Raw genomic sequence first — 20,640 nt, 5'->3', positions numbered from 1 at the left:
CAAGGTAAATATGTTTAACCACACTTTGTCCTTGTTTCTCCAGTGGCACATTGTTGTATCTACTGATGTGAACTGTGATCACAGCACTTGGATTGTGGTTATATGATTCCACTTGGACTGGCACAGGGCCACAGAGCAGTAGCTATGTCAGTGGGCAGACAACTCTACCCTGACCCTGAGAACCATAGCCTTAGGTTTGCTCTCTGTCCACCACTTATGACCCCACTCCAGCCAACCCTGTGGGTGTGCTTGATTAGTGTGTGTAATACAATAGCTATTCGACTCCAGTGGTGGTAAAGAATTCAATATGTGAGCCCTCTACGGTTTAGGAAGCGCTCTCAATAAGGGACGTGGAGGGACTGAGAGCGGCCCACCTGACAACGAGGGACTTTACGTCTTTGTTACCTAAAACTGGCCCAAAAGTGCAGAGGGTTCTTTTTAGGTGCCTAGTGTCTTAGGCTTCTGACTGTTTTCAGTCTTTCTTTCTCTCATGCCTGCAAATGTGTTTGTGTACTGGTGTGTTTGGGCTCATAGCTACACACGAGAGACATAGTTGGAGGGCTTAGGGCAGGCTGGGATGGGGTCAACACCCCCTTTTAAGGCCTTGCTCGATGTCCTGAGAACGGTTCACAAACCCTTTCCTCCCTCCCCCGGGAAGTGACGAACATCCCACAGCCTGCTATAGCATTTACCCAAACACTCGCTCTCCTGGCCACTGTCGTTTCCTCAGGTTATTCAGTTTGAGTCAGAGAGGACGTCACGGGGCATTTGATCGAGGGCAGCTTACCCAGTCACCCCCCCCCCCCCCCCCCCACTCCCTCCCTCTGATGAGCAGACCTCTACCTGTGTGGTGAGGCTCAGTGTCTCCTGGATGTGGTCGTCCTGCCATTGTGGGGTCTGCAGAGTCAGATATATGGCCATCAGCTACTGGGGAAGGGAGATAGAGGAAGAGAGCAGGAGCACGGAGAGAGGATGTTACTTTTATTGGTGCCACAGTTTTCGTAAACACATTAATTTCCCAGCCGGTTCCTCTCGCAGAGTTAAGGGCCATTTCACACACAGGAAATCTACTTAAGATAACAAGAGCCAAACTCTGCAAGTAATAAAGGAGACAATTTAGAGTAGGCTTGTGGAGGCATATTGCACCATAAGGTTACTTCTTGTACCATGTGTGTATCAGTTGTGTGTAGGTCTGTATCAGTACCCGTTTCCTCGCAGTTCTCCCCTCCATGTCCCGTGCAGCACCTCCACAACAAGGCGGTGAAGATCTTCTGGTTTAATCTGTACACTGGCCGGGTAGAGAGCTTGTACCTAAACACACATAAAAATACACAAACCAAAAACATTGGATTACACCCTTTCTTTTGAAAAGTATTTGTCCACAAACCTGGAGAGAAGCTTAAGTGATTCCACTACCCAACAATGGTAAAGCTCCCTTACTTTCTATAATATCCGACCAATCAGCTTTCTGCCAGTTCTCGGTAAACTTATTGAACAAATTTTGTTTAACCCCTAATGAGACATGAGTCCCACTAAATACAACAAAGTTAAACTTTGGGGGGATTCTAAACAATGCAAATTTAATCATTCTCCTATTTGTTTAAAATTCAATTTGTACTGCTACAGTGGTACATTTTAAAATAAAAGCTTATTCCAAATTAAACGCACCTCTGTGTCATGGTTTTAAAAAAAATATTCCATGAGGCTGCACAGTTATTGGGCTGCACTTGTCATCCCGGGAAAGTCCCATATCTCAGCCCCTTTTCAGGTGTCCCAACTTATTTCTACAAGAAAGGTCAGTTAATTCAGGCTACAAGAGTGTCAGTGAATGTCATTACACTTTTTGGTGCTTTGTAACAGATCTCTTTTTCCACTCATCAAATGGCGCCAGTGCACGGTTTAGATGCTGGATTTTTTTTGGAGTGGACGGACAGAAAACATCATGACTGGTTGTGTTAATGCCCCCCCCCCCCCCCCACCCCCCCCCCCCCCCCACCTTAAAAAAAACTATTATTACCGTTTACTATTAGGCCCATAAAAAAAGTGTGCACCATAGGAGGTCCCTTGAAAATAACTGAGACACCCCTGAATGTGACGGCATAATTCACATTCTGACTAAAAGCATTGTATTTGGTACAAACCATTCCCTAACTACTAGACCTCAGCTGAATCTGGTAATGAATGTGGCTATTGAGAAAGTAGAGGAAAATAAACTTCTTGGTGTTCCCGTACACTGTAAATGATCATGGTCAAGGCATTTTGATTCTATCCTTGTGAAGATGAGGGGTCTATCTGTGATGGTGCAATTTTAACACCACGTTCAAGCAAACAAGTCCTGCAGGCTCTGGTTCTACCACATCTATGGCCCAGTTATATGGTCAAGAGCTGCAAAGAAGGAGCTCGGAAAAGCTGCAGCTGGTGTCCACAACAGAGCAGCACATCTTGGGCTTCACTGTAAACAGAAGGTCAATATCAACAAGATGCATGCCAGTCTCTCGTGGCTCAAAGTAGAGGAAAAATGTACTGCATCACTTCTTGTTTTTATGAGAAAAATGACTGTGTTAAAGATCCCAAATTGTCTGTATAATTAAGTAACATACAGCTCGGACAGACATGCTTAACCCCACCATACATGACACCAGCGGTCTCTTCATAGTCCCCAAATCCAAAACAAATTTAAGGAAATGCACAGTATTATACAGAGCCATGTTTACATGGAACTCCCATCTCATCAAATTACTCAAGCAAACAGTAAAATGTGCTTAAAAAAATCAACAAATAAAACAACTCACAGCACAACGCCTCTCTCCTATCTGACCTAAATAAGGTGTATGTGTATGTAAACTGATACACAGGTAACTGCCAAAATAATGGAAACGCTTAAGTAAATGAGGGCTACAAAGTATATTGAAAGCAGGTGTTTCCACACAGGTGTGGTTCCTAAGTTAATTAAGCAATTAACATCCCATTGTGCTATAAAAATGCTGGGCAGGCCATTATTTTGGCTACCATAGCTACGCCCCCATAGGATGACAATGCCCACAACCACAGGGCACGAAGGGTCACTGAATGGTTTGTTGAGCATGAAAATGATGTAGACCATATGCCATCTCAGTCACCAGATCTCAACCCAATTGAACTCTTCAAAAAAGAAAAGAGGACCAAGGCACTCTTCATATAATTAATTAAAATGCCTTTATTTGTACGGCATGTCAAATGGAAACAAAGATTAATAACTGACGCGTTTTCGCTGCATGGCTTTCATCAGGGAGTACAAAGATATGATAATACAATGTCCTCTTTTGAACAGCGTTTTACAATCAACCCTGATTTGAAGAGGACAGGCTTATGGAATTAAAAGGACGACACATAGTAAGCAATAATTTACTTATTAAAAAGTGAAACGTTATCAAAATGCAAATCAAGGCTAGAAGCATCATAACCCCTAGAAAAGTTGGTCTAACCTTGAATATGACTAGGCAAAGTGGTAAGAATAGGAGAGCCATCTATTTTAGAGTACACTAGATCGAACATGGACCACAGCCGTCTAAACATACCTGAGGGCAATAGAGAAATATGTCCACTAGATGACAGCAAAGGAACCTCTCACGACCCAACAGGAAAAGTGAGACATCCATATCTTTATTTAAACCAGGGTATTTAGTGGCCTGTAGTTTGTAAATCCAAAAACTCTCCCTTTGGTTTAGCTGTTTAAGATGGTCCCCTTTTCTAATTGAGGTCGGAATATGATCAATACCCAATTTAATCCAATTGAACTCTTATTGGAGATTCTTGAGTGGTGCCTGAGACGGCGTTTTCCAACACCATCAACAGGATGGTAAGTTGGTGGTTGAAGATATCCCTCTAGTGGTGTGGGGGCTGTGCTTTGGCAAAGTGGGTGGGGTTATATCCTTCCTGTTTGGCCCTGTCCGGGGGTATCATCGGATGGGGCCACAGTGTCTCCTGACCCCTCCTGTCTCAGCCTCCAGTATTTATGCTGCAGTAGTTTATGTGTCGGGGGGCTAGGGTCAGTTTGTTATATCTGGAGTACTTCTCCTGTCTTATCCGGTGTCCTGTGTGAATTTAAGTATGCTCTCTCTTTCTCTCTCTCGGAGGACCTGAGCCCTAGGACCATGCCTCAGGACTACCTGGCATGATGACTCCTTGCTGTCCCCAGTCCACCTGGCCGTGCTGATGCTCCAGTTTCAACTGTTCTGCCTGCGGCTATGGAACCCTGACCTGTTCACCGGACATGCTACCTGTCCCAGACCTGCTGTTTTCAACTCTCTAGAGACAGCAGGAGCGGTAGAGATACTCTTAATGATCGGCTATGAAAAGCCAACTGACATTTACTCCTGAGGTGCTGACTTGCTGCACCCTCGACAACTACTGTGATTATGCTGGTCATTTATGAACATTTGAACATCTTGGCCATGTTCTGTTATAATCTCCACCTGGCACAGCCAGAAGAGGACTGGCCACCCCTCATAGCCTGGTTCCTCTCTAGGTTTCTTCCTAGGTTTTGGCCTTTCTAGGGAGATTTTCCTAGCCATCGTGCTTCTACACCTGCATTGCTTGCTGTTTGGGGTTTTAGGCTCGGTTTCTGTACAGCACTTTGAGATATCAGCTGATGTAAGAAGGGCTATATAAATAAATTTGATTTGATCAACAAAACACTAAATAATGGAATTTCTTTAGGAAAAATAAAGAAAGAAATACAAAATATGTTTTATTGTCGCATACACCGGATAGCGGCAGTACAATGTGTTGTTTTACAGGGTCAGCCATAGTACTATGGCGCCCCTGGAGCAAATTAGGGTTAAGTGCCTTGCTCAAGAGCACATTGACAGAGTTTTCACCTTGTCATGTTGTCGCATCCCTCCAATAGAGTTCCAGATTGTTGTAGAATCTACGCCAAGGCGGATTGAAGTTATTCTGGCTCGTGGTGGCCCAACGCCCTATTAGGATACTTTATGTTGGCGTTTCCTTTATTTTGGCAGTTACCTGTATGATGATGCTACTGAATCTAGGCCAAGAGTATAGGTCTCTGTTTTCTTATAGCTTTATGTCAGTACAGGACCTTATTCTTATTTTGCATGTACATACCTCTGTTCTTGTCTATTAATATTCTGTATTGTGTCATATTGTATGCTTTGTGTGGACCCCAGGAAGAGTAGCTGCTGCAATAGCAACAGCTAACTGGGATCCTAATGAAAGAACAAAATAAAACTAGAAAAATACCATTTACTGAAGTAAATGTGGTGTGCGATGTGGTGTGCGTGCTGCTAGTCTTGAAGTATTTATGGTGAAATAATAGTAGTAGTGGTAATGGTACTTGCGGCAAGTAGTAGTAATGTCAGTGGTAGTAATAGGGTTTTCTTATATGTGTTAGTAACAGTCAGAGGCTTCATGCCCATAGGGAGCACAAGGGCAAGTGCCTCCTGAGATTTCATTTTTTTAAATCTGTCAGCGGTATTTTGCGGAGTGAGCATACTCACTGGACCAGGCAAAGAGTAAGCCCCCCCTATTCTCCCTAGTAAGTGGTTCCTTCCAAGGTGCACCACACACAGCGTTTGATTTGATTTTACCTAGCGGTGATGGGCAGTACTTGCAGGAGTAGACCCAGCGTCAGGATAAAGTGACTAAGGGGCAGTTGAAACCGTCGAGGGGGGCACAATTTTTGGGGATTCTTGCATTGGAATTATATTGAGGTCTGCTCATATAATTACGCTATATCACAATAAACATAAAGTTCAAATGGTGAGACTCTGAGATCATTGAATGCTTTTGAAGTGACAGGTAGACTACAGGTTTCACACCAATCTACGCTGCACTGTATCAGCACAATGGACAGCGCCCTGCAGCTAGGCTGTTTTGGTAATGAGTATAGGCTACAAGATAGATCGGGTAATTCACTTATTACAAACAACCTATGTAAATGCAGCCGTACACACAGTTGTCTTACCAAAATAATGCAAACTAAATGCTGAAAGTAGTAGCCTAGTTATTCATGCATGCAAACAAAAGTACTGAATAGCAGTTTGGCTTTGAATACCGACATAACTGTGAATGCGCACAAATGAATGTGAACAGAACAAAACAGGGGTACCAAGTACACAAAATTTCAGGTCAATAAAGTCATGACACAATCTATATTTAGTTACATTAACAGTAAACAAACGCAGTAAACAAAAAGCGAATATAACCAAAACATATCATATAGTCTTCGACAGTGAGATGAAGCCATGCACAGCTGTCTTGCCAAATAAATAGGCCTATGGAAGGTGAGGTCCTTCATTATTTTCCATAGTCCTCGTTGTTTATCCATTTTTTGTTTATCCATTTTTAACGGATAATCAACGCCCCCATAATGCCAATTTTTTTGTTGTTGCACATTTCAAATATTTTTTTTAATTAAATATTACATTTACTTAAGTATTTAGACCCTTTACTCAGTACTTTGTTGAAGCACCTTTGGCAGCGATTACAGCCTCAAGTCTTCTTGGGTATGCTGCTACAAGCTTGGCACACCTGTATTTGGGGAGTTTCTCCCGTTCTTCTCTGCAGATCCTCTCAAGCTCTAGCAGGTTGGATGGGGAGCATTGCTGCATAGCTATTTTCAGGTCTCCAGAGATTTTCGATTGGGTTCAAGTCCGGGCTCTGGCTGGGCCACTCAAGGACATTCAGAGACATGTCCCGAAGCCACTCCTGCTTTGTCTTGGCTGTGTGCTTAGGGTCATTGTCTTGTTGGAAGGTGAACCTTCGCCCCAGTCTGAGGTCCTGAGTGCTCTAGAGCAGGTTTTCATCAAGGATCTCTCTGTACTTTGCTCAGTTCATCTTTCCCTCGATCCTGACTAGTCTCCCAGTCCCTGCCGCTGAAAAAACATCCCCGCAGCATGATGCTGCCACCCATGCTTCACCATAGGGACTCGGGAGGCTATATCTTCAATTTAAACCTACTAGAAAGTGTGTGCCCTCAGGCCTGGAGGGAAGCAAAAGTCATTCCGCTAACCAAGAATAGTAAAGCCCCCTTTACTGGCTCAAATAGCCGACCAATCAGCCTGTAACCAACCCTTAGTAAACTTTTGGAAAAAATGGTGTTTGACCAGATACAATGCTATTTTACAGTAAACAAATTGAAAACACCCTTTCAGCACGCTTAAAGGGAAGGACATACAACAAGCACTTACACAAGGGACTGACGCTAAAAATACTGTGGGGCTGTTTTGTTAGACTTCAATGCGGGTTTTGACATTATCGATCATAGTCTTCTGCTGGAAAAATGTGTTATGGCTTTACACCCCCTATTGTGGATAAAGAGTTACCTGTCCAACAGGACACAGAGGGTGTTCTTTAATGGAAGCCTCTCCAACAAAATCCAGGTAGAATCAGGAATTTCCCAGGCATGCTGTCTAGGCCCCTTACTTTTTTCAATCTTTACTAACAACATGCCACTGGCGTTAAGTAAAGCCAGGGTGTCTATGTATGCGGTTGACTCAACACTATACACATCAGCTACTAAAGCAACTGAAATAACTGCAACACTTAACAAAGAGCTGCAGTTAGTTTCAGAGTGGGTGGCAAGGAATACGTTAGTCATACATATTTCAAAAACTAAAAGCATTGTATTTGGGAAAAATCATTCACTAAACCCTAAACCTCAGCTAAATCTTGTAATAAAGAATGTGGACATTGAACAAGTTGAGGTGACTAAACTGCTTGGAGTAACCCTGGATTGTAAACTGTCATGGTCAAAACATACATTATTTATACAACAGTAGCTAAAATGGGGAGAAGTCTGTCCGTAATAAAGCGCTGCTCTGCCTTCTTAACAGCATTATCAACAGGGCAGGTCCTACAGGCCCTAGTTTTGTCACACCTGGACTACTGTTCAGTCGTGTGGTCAGGTGCCACAAAGAGGGACTTTGGAAATGTGCAATTGGCTCAGAACAGGGCATTATAGCTGGCCCTTGGATGTACACAGAGAGCTAACATTAATAATATGCATGTCAATCTCTCCTGGCTCAAAGTGGGAGAGAGATTGACTTCATCACAACATGTGAGAGGTATTAACATGTTGAATGCACTGAGCTGTCTATTTGAACTACTAGCACACAGCTTGGACACCCATGCAAACCCCACAAGACATGCCACCAAAGGTCTCTTCACAATCCCCAAGTCCAGAACAGACTATGGGAGGTGCACAGTACTACATAGAGCCATGGCTACATGGAGCTCTATTCCACATCAAATAACTGATGCAAGCAGTAAAATCAGATTTTAAAAACATAAAAATACACCTTATGGAACAGCGGGGACTGTGAAGAGACACACACACACACGTACACATGGATTTTGTGTTGTAGATACAGTATGTGGTAGTAAAGTAGTGGCCTGAGGCCACACACTTAATGTGCTTGCTGTGAATGTATTGTAATGTTTTTACAAAATACAAATGGAGCGGGATGCACCTGAGCTCAATTTTGAGTCTGAATACTTATGTAAATAATGGTATAATAGTTTTTATTTATTATGAATTTGCAAAAATTTATAAAAACCTGTTTTCGCTTTGACATTATGGGGTATTGTTTGTAGATTGATGAGAAAAATACATTATTTAATTAATTTTAGAATAAGGCTGTGACGTAACAAAATGTGGAAAAAGGGAAGTGGTCTGAATACTTTCCCAATGCCCTGTAGGTAAATTAGCTTTTAGTTTTCTTGTACCTTATGTGTGGAAACAAGTTTCAAAATGTTCTTAAATGTGATGTTCTGGTGCCTCTAGGGCAATTCAGAAAGCTGATTGAGGACCTTATTACTGAGGAATGAATGTGTGTGTATGTTATGACCGTGTTTTGCATTTTGTATTCATATTTTGATGTGTCTTTTCTGTCATTTCTGTCATTCAGGGCTCATCTGTAAAAGAGGCCTTGCTCTCAGTATGACTCCTTGACGAAATAAAGTTTAAATAAAACACACAAAAATTAACAAGATGTGTGTGGGCGATTTGGAGAATCTGAGTGTGCATCATGCAATCTGTAATATAATGCATTGTACTGTTAGTATGTGGTTTGAGTTGACGTTTGAATGCACAGTGGGATGAACTCACATGACAAGCTGGCAGTCAGGTGTGCCGTTGGGACAGGGGCTCTGAGACTTGATGGTGTATTCCTCTGTGCCACAGGAGACAGCCGTGGTGACAATGCGGCGGTGCACGAATGCACACCAGTTCCTGAAAGAGAGAGACACACACACAGCGCCATTCCTTTGATACTGTGCAATCTCTGTGTGTAATGACACCGGAAACTGGGAGACCGTTGAGATAATCTATGGAGAGATATTACATCCTCTAGGGGCACGGCGCTGCTGCCAGACCCTGTTCGTTTGTTTATAGTTCTATCGCTCAACTTTGTTTTGTTTAGTCTAAGTCCAAGTGCGTCGCAAGTTTGAAAGTGGATTGTACATGGCTGTGACCCTGTTCATCCTGATTGCTGTAATATTAAAAAAACTTCAACATTACTAACGGAGATTGTATGGAGTCAGTGAGTAAAACCACCATCACCTACACCCGTTGATAACCTACACCCGTTGATAACCTACACCCGTTGATAACCTACACCTGTGAGAATCTGCTCTCTTTCCAAGATAAAGCTCACACCCTCGAAAGCACCATTGCCTTACCTGATTGTGGTTCTACAAAGTCAAAAACGGAAACTAAGAAGAAGCGAGGCTCAAGCGGTGGTGTCAGGAACAGACTACGGAGGCGGGGAAGCCGTCACCCGCTCCCAGTGATCACCATGTCAAATGTGCGGTCACTAAATAATAAACTGGATGAGTTAGCGGGCCAAGGCTAAATTTGAAGGCGACTTTGGGAGAAGCAAGCAATCTGCTTTACAGAAACGTGGCTCAAGCAGGACAACATTGATGTGAACAGTGATGGATACACTGTCATTAGAGCAGATCGAGACAAAACAACATCACATAAATCAATAGCTGGCGGCTGTGTATCGTTGTAGTTAATACTTGGGCCAGACAGTGTAATGTGATTGAACAAGTGTTCACCAGACACTATGAGATGCTCATTATATCATTCAGGCCATTCTATCTACCACGCGAGTTTGGACAGATTACCATTATTCTGGTACAGTACCAGTCAAAAGTTTGGACACACCTACTCATTCAAGGTTTTTTCTTTATTTTTTACTATTTTATACATTGTAGAATAATAGTGAAGACATCAAAACTATGAAATAACACATATGGAATCATGTAGTAACCAAAAAAGTGTTAAACAAATCCAAATATATTTTATACTTGAGATTCTTCAAAGTAGCCACCCTTTGCCTTGATGACAGCTTTGCACACTCCTGGCATCGTTGGCGACCTCCTCCCACCTTCTACACCCTCAGTTCAAAAGGCTTCCCTCTGGCCGGCGCTTTAGCATGCCCATGGCCAAGACGAAGGTGTTGGACTACTAAATGCAATGTCAATTGTATTGGTATATGTACTTATCTATTTTAACAGTGCAGTTGGGGCAGCTGTCAGTTGTGAGTGAATGTATGTCCTGTTTTTAGTATATGCAGTATGCTGAACTGACTGTTTTATATGTGTGATGTGAGAATGTTTGTGTATGTCATTCTTTTAATGTAAGGTGTTGCCAAAGAAAAACTTCCATCCTGGTTGGACAATAACGTTTTATTCTATACTATTATAGGTTTCTGGGGTGAAGGTCTGTCTTCCTCCTGTGCTTACAGCGCTCTCTCCCTCAACTACTGCTGCTGTCTCACAGTTTGCTTGTTTGCAATTCTGTGGTTTTCCTTCCTGTTTCTACAGGTCAGGGCTACAAACATAGCATCCGGCACTGACCACTGGACTTCCCATAATCTAAGTCTTTTTGATTTATTTTTCACAGGGCCAAAAATAAAATCCATTCAGCAGCATCTGCCTTTTCATCCAACCTTATTTGGGTGTTGTTTGACTCTTGAAGAACGTATCGTTTTGGTGGCCTACATTTCTTTTGACGTTTTTATCCCTTTTCTATTTACAATTGCTTTTTATATTTTACAGTCTCCCTCCTGACCCCTATCTACCCTTCATTACTATATAATGGGTCTTTTACTGCCAGCTTCAGTGCCCAGGCCTGGCATGGTGAGTCACCCGCCTGGCTCCTCTCGAGGGTAGTGATGAAAGAATGATCCCCTGCTTCCAACTCTGCCTTCTCAGCACGTAGCAACTACTGACTGGGCCAAGACATCATCTATGGGCTGGCTTTCTTGTCAGGACCTTCACACTGCTGTCTGCATATATCTAATCAGAGAAATTGTATTCACTTTTATTTACCGGCAGATTTGATTTCAATGAATTCCACAGGTATTCATTTATCTCAGTTTCTGGAGAATTATGCCTTCTTGTTCCATTTGGCCCCCATGACCTTCATTTGCTACAGCGGCTCTCCCCTTCTGACCCTCCCTAACCAGCACAAACCTGCACTGAGCTTTGCTACCCTGCTTCAGACCCAGTCTGTCCAAACAACCTATTAGAGAAGGTATAGGATAGCCAGGGGTCAGTCTACAACACTGCAGGGGTCATCTCGCCCCTGACACCAGATGAGACAGGTGCAGAGGGGGATGAATTTAACTGCTCCTGGGTGGCCCTGTCTCGACCAGTCTGTTTGAGACAAACCTCACGCCCCTCTGTCCCATCAACGGGGGACAGAGTTGACTAAACACCAGGCGAGCAGGTCTGGCCTGGGGCCCCTCAAACTGACACGTGGTAGAGTGTGACATGTCAGATCTGTTGTTTGGTGTTTTTTCTGGCTTACCTCGCTGAACCTGTGAGGCGAGGCAAAGTGGCTGCGATGTTTTGCCAAACCACTCCCTTCCACTGTGGTCTGTAGCATTGCATGGAGGCTGAATTTGGTCAAGGGTTAATTAACTCTGCGTGTTTGTGTGTTTGAGTAGGAGTGTTTTCCCCGAACAGGACAATCTTTATCTGATCTGGCTCACCCATTCAAGCTTAAGAGGAACTTTAAGACGTATGTATGTACAGTACCCCCCCCCTCCAGGGCGTCAGTCATGAATCAAGCCGTGGGACTCACAGGACCATGTATTGGACAATTCTCAACATGAGTGTGTCATTGACTCTCTAATCCACCACTTCTGTGTCCAGGCCAGACCAAACAAAGAGCTTTGACGTGCAGCTGCAGAGGAGTGGTGAGGATTAAACCAAAATACTTCATCTGTTTCCAAGGCAACAAGCAAGTGGCTGCATCGTTGTGGCTCTGACATTGGAGTGTTTGCGAAGTCCTTCGTGTATTGTACAGACACATATACCGCTGCGGTTCGTTTTGAGACTTACTTTACACTGCAGAGACAGAGAACGTGTAGAAACGATGACAGTTGATTTCTACAAGATGTTTCACCTTTTCTCTCACTCTGATCCAAGACTGTCTTTCTCTTGGCCCAGTAAGCTACAACCCCCTTTAGGAGGGGAACTCCTGCTGGATAAAGAATGGGGAGGAGGGGTGTCACAACCCAGCACTAAGTTTATATTTCATAAACTGAGAGAACAAGGTCTCCTGAACCCCCTAACAGCCTCCAGCTCTGCCACGGCGTTCACCCTCACACAGACTAAACAGTGCCACAACAAACAAGCTCGTCTAACAAGTTTTCAGTACATGACGATCGCCATTCCAAAGCTAATAAGAAAGCAAATGCAAGGAGAGAATGTGTCCCTTCCCATACAAAAACAAGGGACATTTTGAGCAATATCCTCGTTCAACAGGACTGAATGGAAACTCAGAGAGTGGAATGCCTGGTGAATTGACTAGAGGTGAATTGACTAGAGGTGAATTGACTAGAGGTGAATTGACTAGAGGTGAATTGACTAGAGGTGAATTGACTAGAGGTGAATTGACTAGAGGTGAATTGCTTAGAGGTGAATTGACTAGAGGTGAATTGACTAGAGGTGAATTGACTGATACTTTAAGTTTGTTTTGGCCTCTAGTGTGTCACAAACAGTGTTCTGCGCTTCATCTCGTTGTTGATAATTCACAATATAACAATAATATAAAACTTTTACAATGTGAGAACATTGAGGTCTGCTCTTTCTGCCCTCCCAAGGTAAATGTGCACTCACTTTCTGGCTGAGAAGAAGGCGGATACTAGATTCTTACCAGCCACCAGCAGTGGCAATGTGCTTTCGCATTCTAGGAATTAGGGTTCCCACCGACTGCTTGCAAAGTTGAACTTTTTCATTGGAAATTCAAATTTGTCAATGTGAATTTCAATTTGTCAACGTCCAATATCTGTCCCTTCCATGCTCAACCCCACCACTGTGCCACTAGCTTGGCAGGTCTGAGTCAGAGCTGCCCGGTGTCGCTTCCTCCTGGTCTGCTGTGAAATCATGAATGGCCATCTCTGGGAGAGCACAATAGCTGTGGTCGTACCTCCTGTAGGCCTACAACTCCCAGAACATCACCCCTCTTTGGCTCCGACCAGGAAGGAAGCATCTGACGCTCTCACGCAGCGCTAACCTACTCCCTCCTGAGACACTCCACCACACAGTATACACACACACACACACACACATACACACACACACACACACACACACATACACTGCAAATCCATTGGACAAACCTTCATACAGCTCTGTCATACAGCTTTGGCGGTGAGTTTCTCTATTATGGTGATATGATACTAAGACTGTGTTCACACAGCGACACTGTCCTCTCCCACAGTCTATTCGTGGCGTTCTGGGTGGTTGATTAGGCCTCTGGGTTGGAGGAGCTGAGGTTTCCAAAACGGGCTAACTAAGCTAAGCTAAGCTAAGAAGCTCTGTAGTCTTTGTTGAAGAGTCATGTCATTTAACTAAATCCTAGATGTTTTATAGTACCAATAACACCAGACCAGAGACTCCTTTCGCAAGATAAATGAAGAACTAATATTAACAGAAGATCTACAATGTTATTTTGGCTGGGTTTCAAAGCCAGGACTCCTCTTTTGCTTGTTTCTTATACAGTACAGCTGGCCTGGATAACACTATCCCCTTTATGCTGCACTAGTGGCCATCATTATGATTTTATTTTTTTTGCTTTCAAGAAAAGCCACGTTGTGTCGGAGAGTGTTCAAAGTGTTTAAATTCTGCAGAGGACCCTGACTGCTGCAGATGATGTTGATTCAGAAACGAAAAGAGAAAATAACCAGATGGGTATGGGGGTCCTGTTAGCCATTGAGTCGCCATGGACTCTGAAACCCGACTGTACACAAAAGGCCTTTGTGCCAATGCCAGTGGCTGAGCGGCGAGGCCGAGAACACTGGGAATCAAAGCTGATTCCTCCGGGACATGTTTTAGAGAGATGTGAGAGCATAGCGGCAACAAGCAGAACGGTCTTTTCCACACATCCATTCCGGACACAGCCATTGGCTGCGTTGGTGATGGGTCGGGAATGACCTTTTTCCGAGTGGTCCGGGAAGGGCCACTGAGGGGTGGAAAGGGAGTGGATGTTTCCGCTCTTGAAGCTGGAGCTGGTACATGTAATCAGTACAGTCATCAGTACAGTCACCAGTACAGTCATCAGTAGAGCCTCCGAGCCCCACGATGGACCCCAGCAGGAGGACCAGGCTTTACACATGGGCTGCACTTTCATGTCTTGCTTTCATTATTTGAGCTTTTCTTACTATTATGTTGATTTTAATGAGAGTGCTTGATGAAAGACATTTGCGAAAAGTATAATTGTCGTTAAAAGACTGTTAATTATGTCTACGGAGCTTTGCCATTAGCGATGACGTTACAGATGTAACATCCATCCCGAACTAGAATGAGCTGTGTTGCATTTAAACATTGGAGCAGAATTGATGAAAACAGCTTAAGCAGTAAACTACCCCTCCCTCATACTTCCTGTTTTCATGGGTTCTTGTAATGAGTTGTTTAGCCTGTTGTCTGGGTCTGCTCCTCTTTGCTTCTGCATAGTTCTGTTCTGTTTGCTAGCTAGATTGTAGTAGTCCACACAGGTCTACAGTTCACTCCCTCGCTGTCTGTGGCCTTTCAGAGCTCCCCATGCGTACCAAAGACCCAATGCCTCACGTCAGCCGTGAACCATCCATCCCAACGCCCCTCGTATATCCACATTCCTCACCCACCACCTGGGTTCTAACACATGCATTTTGGGGGCCCAGCAGTGTGCAGAATGAAACAGCCTCAGACTCAGCAGTGAAGCGCACTGTCTGCACCGCAGGAGGGAATTATCCTAGCACTGTAGCACACACATACGCGCCCACACATCATCTAGACCCTGAGCACTCACCCAAGCAGTATACTCACCAAAACAACAGTAACTGTTGTTACTGGGGATGAAAACATGCCAATAACACTAAACTGAAAACCATTCAGCACTAAAATAAATGGAGATATCTGACCTTTAAATCAGTGTTATTCCTATGCTAAAGGTATTCAGACACTCTTGGCGAACAAATAGAAGTTTGTAAATATATATATATATATTTAACGGTTTAGAAGAAGAAGAGACGTTTCGTCCGTATTGGTCATCCTTGGGTGGCTGAAAACCTCTCACATATCCACTCTGTTCGTCTATTAATACATCTTCGTTGGACTGAAAGTTTATCGACAGTTTACTTTTCCTTTGCACAGTCAGTGCTCTTCATATGTCAGAGGTATTCAGTCATTGAAATTTCTCGATTTTGTTTTATTATTGTTAACAACCAATGTGTTTACAGACGTCAAGGCCGAAGCACACTGAATAAAAGAAATGTACAATGAAGAGGAAGGACTGTATGCATACCTCTCACATATCCAGTCGAACCATGAACCTTGGTTGAGTTGAGAGTTTGCAAAAGACAGTTCACTTTTTCTGTTGCAGAGTAAGAGTTATTCACACATAGGGTGAACCTCTCACTGACCCCCCCAGCCTACTCCAGCACAAGAGGATCCAATCAAACCTGGCCCTCAGAGATATCACAGGCTACACGCTCGCCGGCCCAAACCTGACCTCCATTACAGTAATGATGGTGACACATAAGAAAAAGAAGGTCTTCTTTGAACGATGTCGTTATTAAGTAAACGTTTAAATAGCTGTTCTTAAGGAGGGCTAATCGCTAGCTGTTTGAGCTAGCTCCTCGGGGAGCACATTATCAGCGGATCAGGCTAGCTGCGCTGCAATTTAGGGTGTAATGTATGTATCCGGTTTAGATTAATGACATGTCCAGTAAACCAGCTCTGGAGCAAAGATCAGGCTCCGCCGGCAGCCTGGGCTCTGAGCACAAACTGCAGGAAACCTACAGCTCTCATATGGCTTTCTATGCAATTAAGATGAATTGTTATTGATTAGGCTCGGGTAAGGAAAAATATGTGCCTACTTTTGACACTTTGGTGAGGTGGGACTGGAGAGAGGACATTAACAAGAAGCCCAGCCAAACCAAGGCAGTGAAAGGAGGGGACTCCACAAATTTCTTGTTAACAAACTATAGTTTTGACCAGAGGTGTGGACACATGACTTGGACATGACTTGGACTCGAGTCAGACTCGTGTCACAAATATGATGACTTGCAACTCGACTTTGACTTTAACACCAATGACTTGTGACTTGACTTGGACTTGAGCCTTATGACTCGACCTGACTTGATACCCTCCCCAAGCCCAAAATATAAAAAATTATCCTATTAAAAAAAGTGTGCAGCGCATCAACTCTTCATTTAACGGATTACAGTTTGAATCGGACAGCAGCCAATCAAATTGTGCCAGCTGAGAAAAAGTTGTGCGTGGCAGTGCAGAGGAAGGTCAGAGGGTGAATTCAGATGAAGCCCTTGGAAAGATGATACCCAAATGTTTTATTTTCGGATATAAAGATGACGCTGTATCAATAAAAAATGGATTGCAACTTCCAAAACATGCGGGAAGAAAATTACAGACGGAGGCGCAACAATTTCCAACTTCGTTCGATATTTGAAACTCCACAAAGTTGTGCAGAGAGAGAGAGAGAGAGAGAGAGAGAGAGTGTTTAGGTTAGTCGATTGTGTACAAGCCTACTGCGCCCCATAGCGATCCTCGATAGTTGATCACCATTGGGGGGGGGGGGGGGGGGGTGTCTTTCTCATGGCTACCCATGTATTTCCATGGAAATATAAAGTTTATTTGGAAAGTAATAAATATATAGATATTTTTAAAAGCATTCATGATTTGCGTAAATGTAATATACTAACTTACTCTTGTTAAAAATATGAAATGGTATTACATTTGGTGAAGAGCACATTATGACTTGTTTAGGAATCGAAACTCAAAGTTTAAGACTTGACTTGATACTTGATGGTCTTGACTTGATACTTGATGGTCTTGACTTGAGACTTGACTGTCTTGACTTGGAACTTGACTTGGGACTTGAGTGCTAAGACTTGAGACTTACTTGTGACTTGTAAAACAATGACTTGGTCCCACCTCTGGTTTTGACAAGTCAGTTAGGACAATGACAAGTAATGACACAAGTAATTTTTCCAACAATTGTTTACAGACAGATTATTTCACTTATAATTCACTTTATCACAATTCCAGTGGGTCAGAAGTTTACATACACTAAGTTGACTGTGCCTTTAAACAGCTTGGAAAATTCCAGAAAATGATGTCATGGCTTTAGAAGCTTCTGATAGGCTAATTGACATCATTTGAGTCAATTGGAGGTGTACCTGTGGATGTATTTCAAGGCCTACCTTCAAACTCAGTGCCTCTTTGCTTGACATCATGGGAAAATCAAAAGAAGACCTCAGAAAATAAATTGTAGACCTTCCAAATGCCTGAAGGTACCACGTTCATCTGTACAAACAATAGTACCCAAGTGTAAAAACCATGGGACCACGCAGCCGTCATACCACTCAGGATGGACACTCGTTCTGTCTCCTACAGATGAACGTACTTTGGTGCAAATCAATCCCAGAACAACAGCAAAGGACCTTGTGAAGATGCTGGAGGAAACGGGTACAAAAGTATCTATATCCACAGTAAAACAAGTCCTATATCAACATAACCTGAAAGGCCGCTCAGCAAGGAAGAAGCCACTGCTCCAAAACCGCCATAAAAAAGACAGACTACGGTTTGCAACTGCACATAGGGACAAAGATTGTACTTTTTAGAGAAATGCCCTCTGGTCTGATGAAGCAAAAATAGAACTGTTTGGCCATAATGACCATGGGTATGTTTGGAGGAAAAAGGGGGATGCTTGCAAGCCGAAGAACACCATCTCAACCGTGGAGCACGGTGTCACGATCGTCGTAATAACTGGACCAAGGTGCAGCGTACATAGAGTTCCACATCTTTATTACTTGGTGAAACTTTCAGCAAAACCAAACAATAAATGAAACGTGAAGCAAATGCAGTGCTCACAGGCAACAACACAAAAACAAGATCTCACAAAACACAGTGGGAAAATGGCTGCCTAAATATGATCCCCAATCAGAGACAACGAAAAACAGCTGCCTTTGATTGGGAACCATACCAGGCCAACATAGAAATAAACAACCTAGATTACCCACCCTAGTCACACCCCGACCTAACCAAAATAGAGAATAAAAAGGCTCTCTATGGTCAGGGCGTGACACACGGGGGTGGCAGCATCATGTTGTGGGGGTGCTTTGCTGCAGGAGGGACTGGTGCACTTCACAAAATAGAATGCATCATGAGGATGGAAAATTATGTGGATATATTGAAGCAACATCTCAAGACGTCAGTCAGGAAGTTAAAGCTTGGTTGCAAATGGGTCTTCCAAATGGACAATGACCTCAAGCATACTTCCAAAGTTGTGGCAAAAAGGCTTAAGGACAACAAAGTCAAGGTATTGGAGTGGCCATCACAAAGCCCTGACCTCAATCCTATAGAACATTTTTGGGCAGAACTGAAAAAGTGTGTGCGAGCAAGGCCTACCAACCTAACTCAGTTACACCAGTTCTGTCAGGAGGAATGGGCCAAAATTCACCCAACTTATTATGGGAAGCTTGTGGAAGGCTATCCAAAACATTTGACCCAAGTTAAACAATTTAAAGGCAATGCTACCAAATACTAATTGAGTGTATGTAAACTTCTGACTCACTGGGAATGTGATGAAAGAAATAAAAGCTGAAGTAAATCATTCTCTCTACTATTATTCTGACATTTCACATTCTTAAAATAAAGTGGTGATCCTAACTGACCTAGGACAGGGAATCTTTACTAGGATAAAATGTCAGGAATTGTGAAAAAGTGAGTTTAAATGTATTTGGCTAAGGTGTATGTAAACTTCTGACTTCAACTGTAAATGTGAGCTGCTCCACGTTCTTAACCTGGGTGGTAGCCATAGCCGCCAGGAAGATGTTTAGGGGTGCTGGGATTTTTGTTGTTGTTGCCTACTTTTGTGAAGAAAAACATACATTTTTTTATTCATTTTTTCAGGGGTTGCTGCAGCACCCTCTGCACCCCTGCTTCCCACAGCTATGGTGGTAGCTGTTAGTTCACACATGCTGGTAGACCAAACATGTAATGTTCTGTTTGATGTGCATGCTGCGAAGTGCATGTGTGTGTTTGTCAATCCACAGGTGGTTGTTCCTGTGTTTTCCTTCTCCTATAAATACGTGTCTGCACAGGCTGTCTGTCAGCTGAGAGGTGGCTAGCTACTGTGAATAAACACTTACCCAGTGCGGGCTGGGTAGCTCCCTCCCTCTCCTGGTGGGGGAGCACTCTTCTCGGGCAGCACACCCAGGGGGTTTTGTCCAGGACCAACCTGATGGGGTTGTCCATGTGGCCCATGCCCCAGAGGGTGGCGGGCAGATCCAGGCACATCAGGTTCGTGGCCACGGGGTCCTGTCCTGAGGTGGGGAATGTCAATCCCCCCAGGTTCAGGATGGACTCCTACCCTCATCCCCTGGGTATCCAAGCCTTCTCTCTCCAGAGGCAGGTCTGGGTCCTCTTCCTCCACCTCTGGATCTCTGGCCCTGACCTCACAATGAGCTGTCACCAGCAGCCCCAGCACCAGCAGCATCAGTTCCCCCACAGTTGTCATGTCTGCTTCCCTGCCTGGTCCTGATCTATCCACACTAGCTAGCTGCCAAAAGTATCTGAGACCTCTCCGGGACTGCTATTTGTTTTTAAAGAGTTGCGTTTTGGAAATACCCCGCCCCCATGTTCAAAAGTCACCCTCCTCCTCCCTAGGCTAGGAGTCCCCTCCCACTGTTCCCCTCACTCACATACACATACTCGCACACACACATGCACTCACACCTCAGCCACCCAACTCCTGAAGTTTTCAAAGCCCTCTAACAATCCTCGGAAATGAGCCTCCCACCGACCCACCCCCCACCTACCCCCCAGCAAGGTTGCAGGGCCTGGAACAATGAGCCTGTGGCTGTGTTTCTCTCCCTCCCTCAGGCCCGCAGGCTGGAGGTGCCTTTAGGACCCCCCCCCCCCCCCCCAACACCACCACCTTCACCACACACACACACGCGCGCATTCACACACATACTCCAGCCGGGCCGGTGAGGAAGCGACCCATTTCTTATGTTCTTATCACCTCACCTCTGTCTCTCTTCCTCTGACTGGCGGAGTGCAGGAAAGGGATGTTGGGGCGGAGAGAGAGCGAGAGATTGGATGGGTTTTAAAGGAGTG

The 20,640-nt window shown here is 44.0% G+C and overlaps 1 protein-coding gene across 1 annotated transcript in view; it reads right to left on the bottom strand.

Moving 5' to 3' along the window:
* Positions 1 to 20,066, bottom strand: part of LOC120045860 (multimerin-2-like) — a 27,885-nt gene extending 7,819 nt beyond the window's left edge. Inside the window, exons 1-4 of the mRNA XM_038990793.1 lie at positions 19,671 to 20,066; positions 9,110 to 9,232; positions 1,205 to 1,311; positions 844 to 927 (exon numbers count right to left, since the gene is read on the bottom strand). Coding sequence (XP_038846721.1) covers positions 844 to 927; positions 1,205 to 1,311; positions 9,110 to 9,232; positions 19,671 to 20,038 — 682 coding nt within the window. The 5' untranslated portion in view covers positions 20,039 to 20,066. The remainder of the gene's footprint in view (positions 1 to 843; positions 928 to 1,204; positions 1,312 to 9,109; positions 9,233 to 19,670) is intronic.
* Positions 20,067 to 20,640: the final 574 nt, after the last annotated feature.

The sequence above is a fragment of the Salvelinus namaycush genome, chromosome 4 (assembly GCF_016432855.1).
Source record: "Salvelinus namaycush isolate Seneca chromosome 4, SaNama_1.0, whole genome shotgun sequence".
Lineage (NCBI taxonomy): Eukaryota > Metazoa > Chordata > Actinopteri > Salmoniformes > Salmonidae > Salvelinus > Salvelinus namaycush.
Note: the sequence above shows the minus strand (reverse complement) of the source record. Positions and strands in the feature narration are given on the sequence as shown.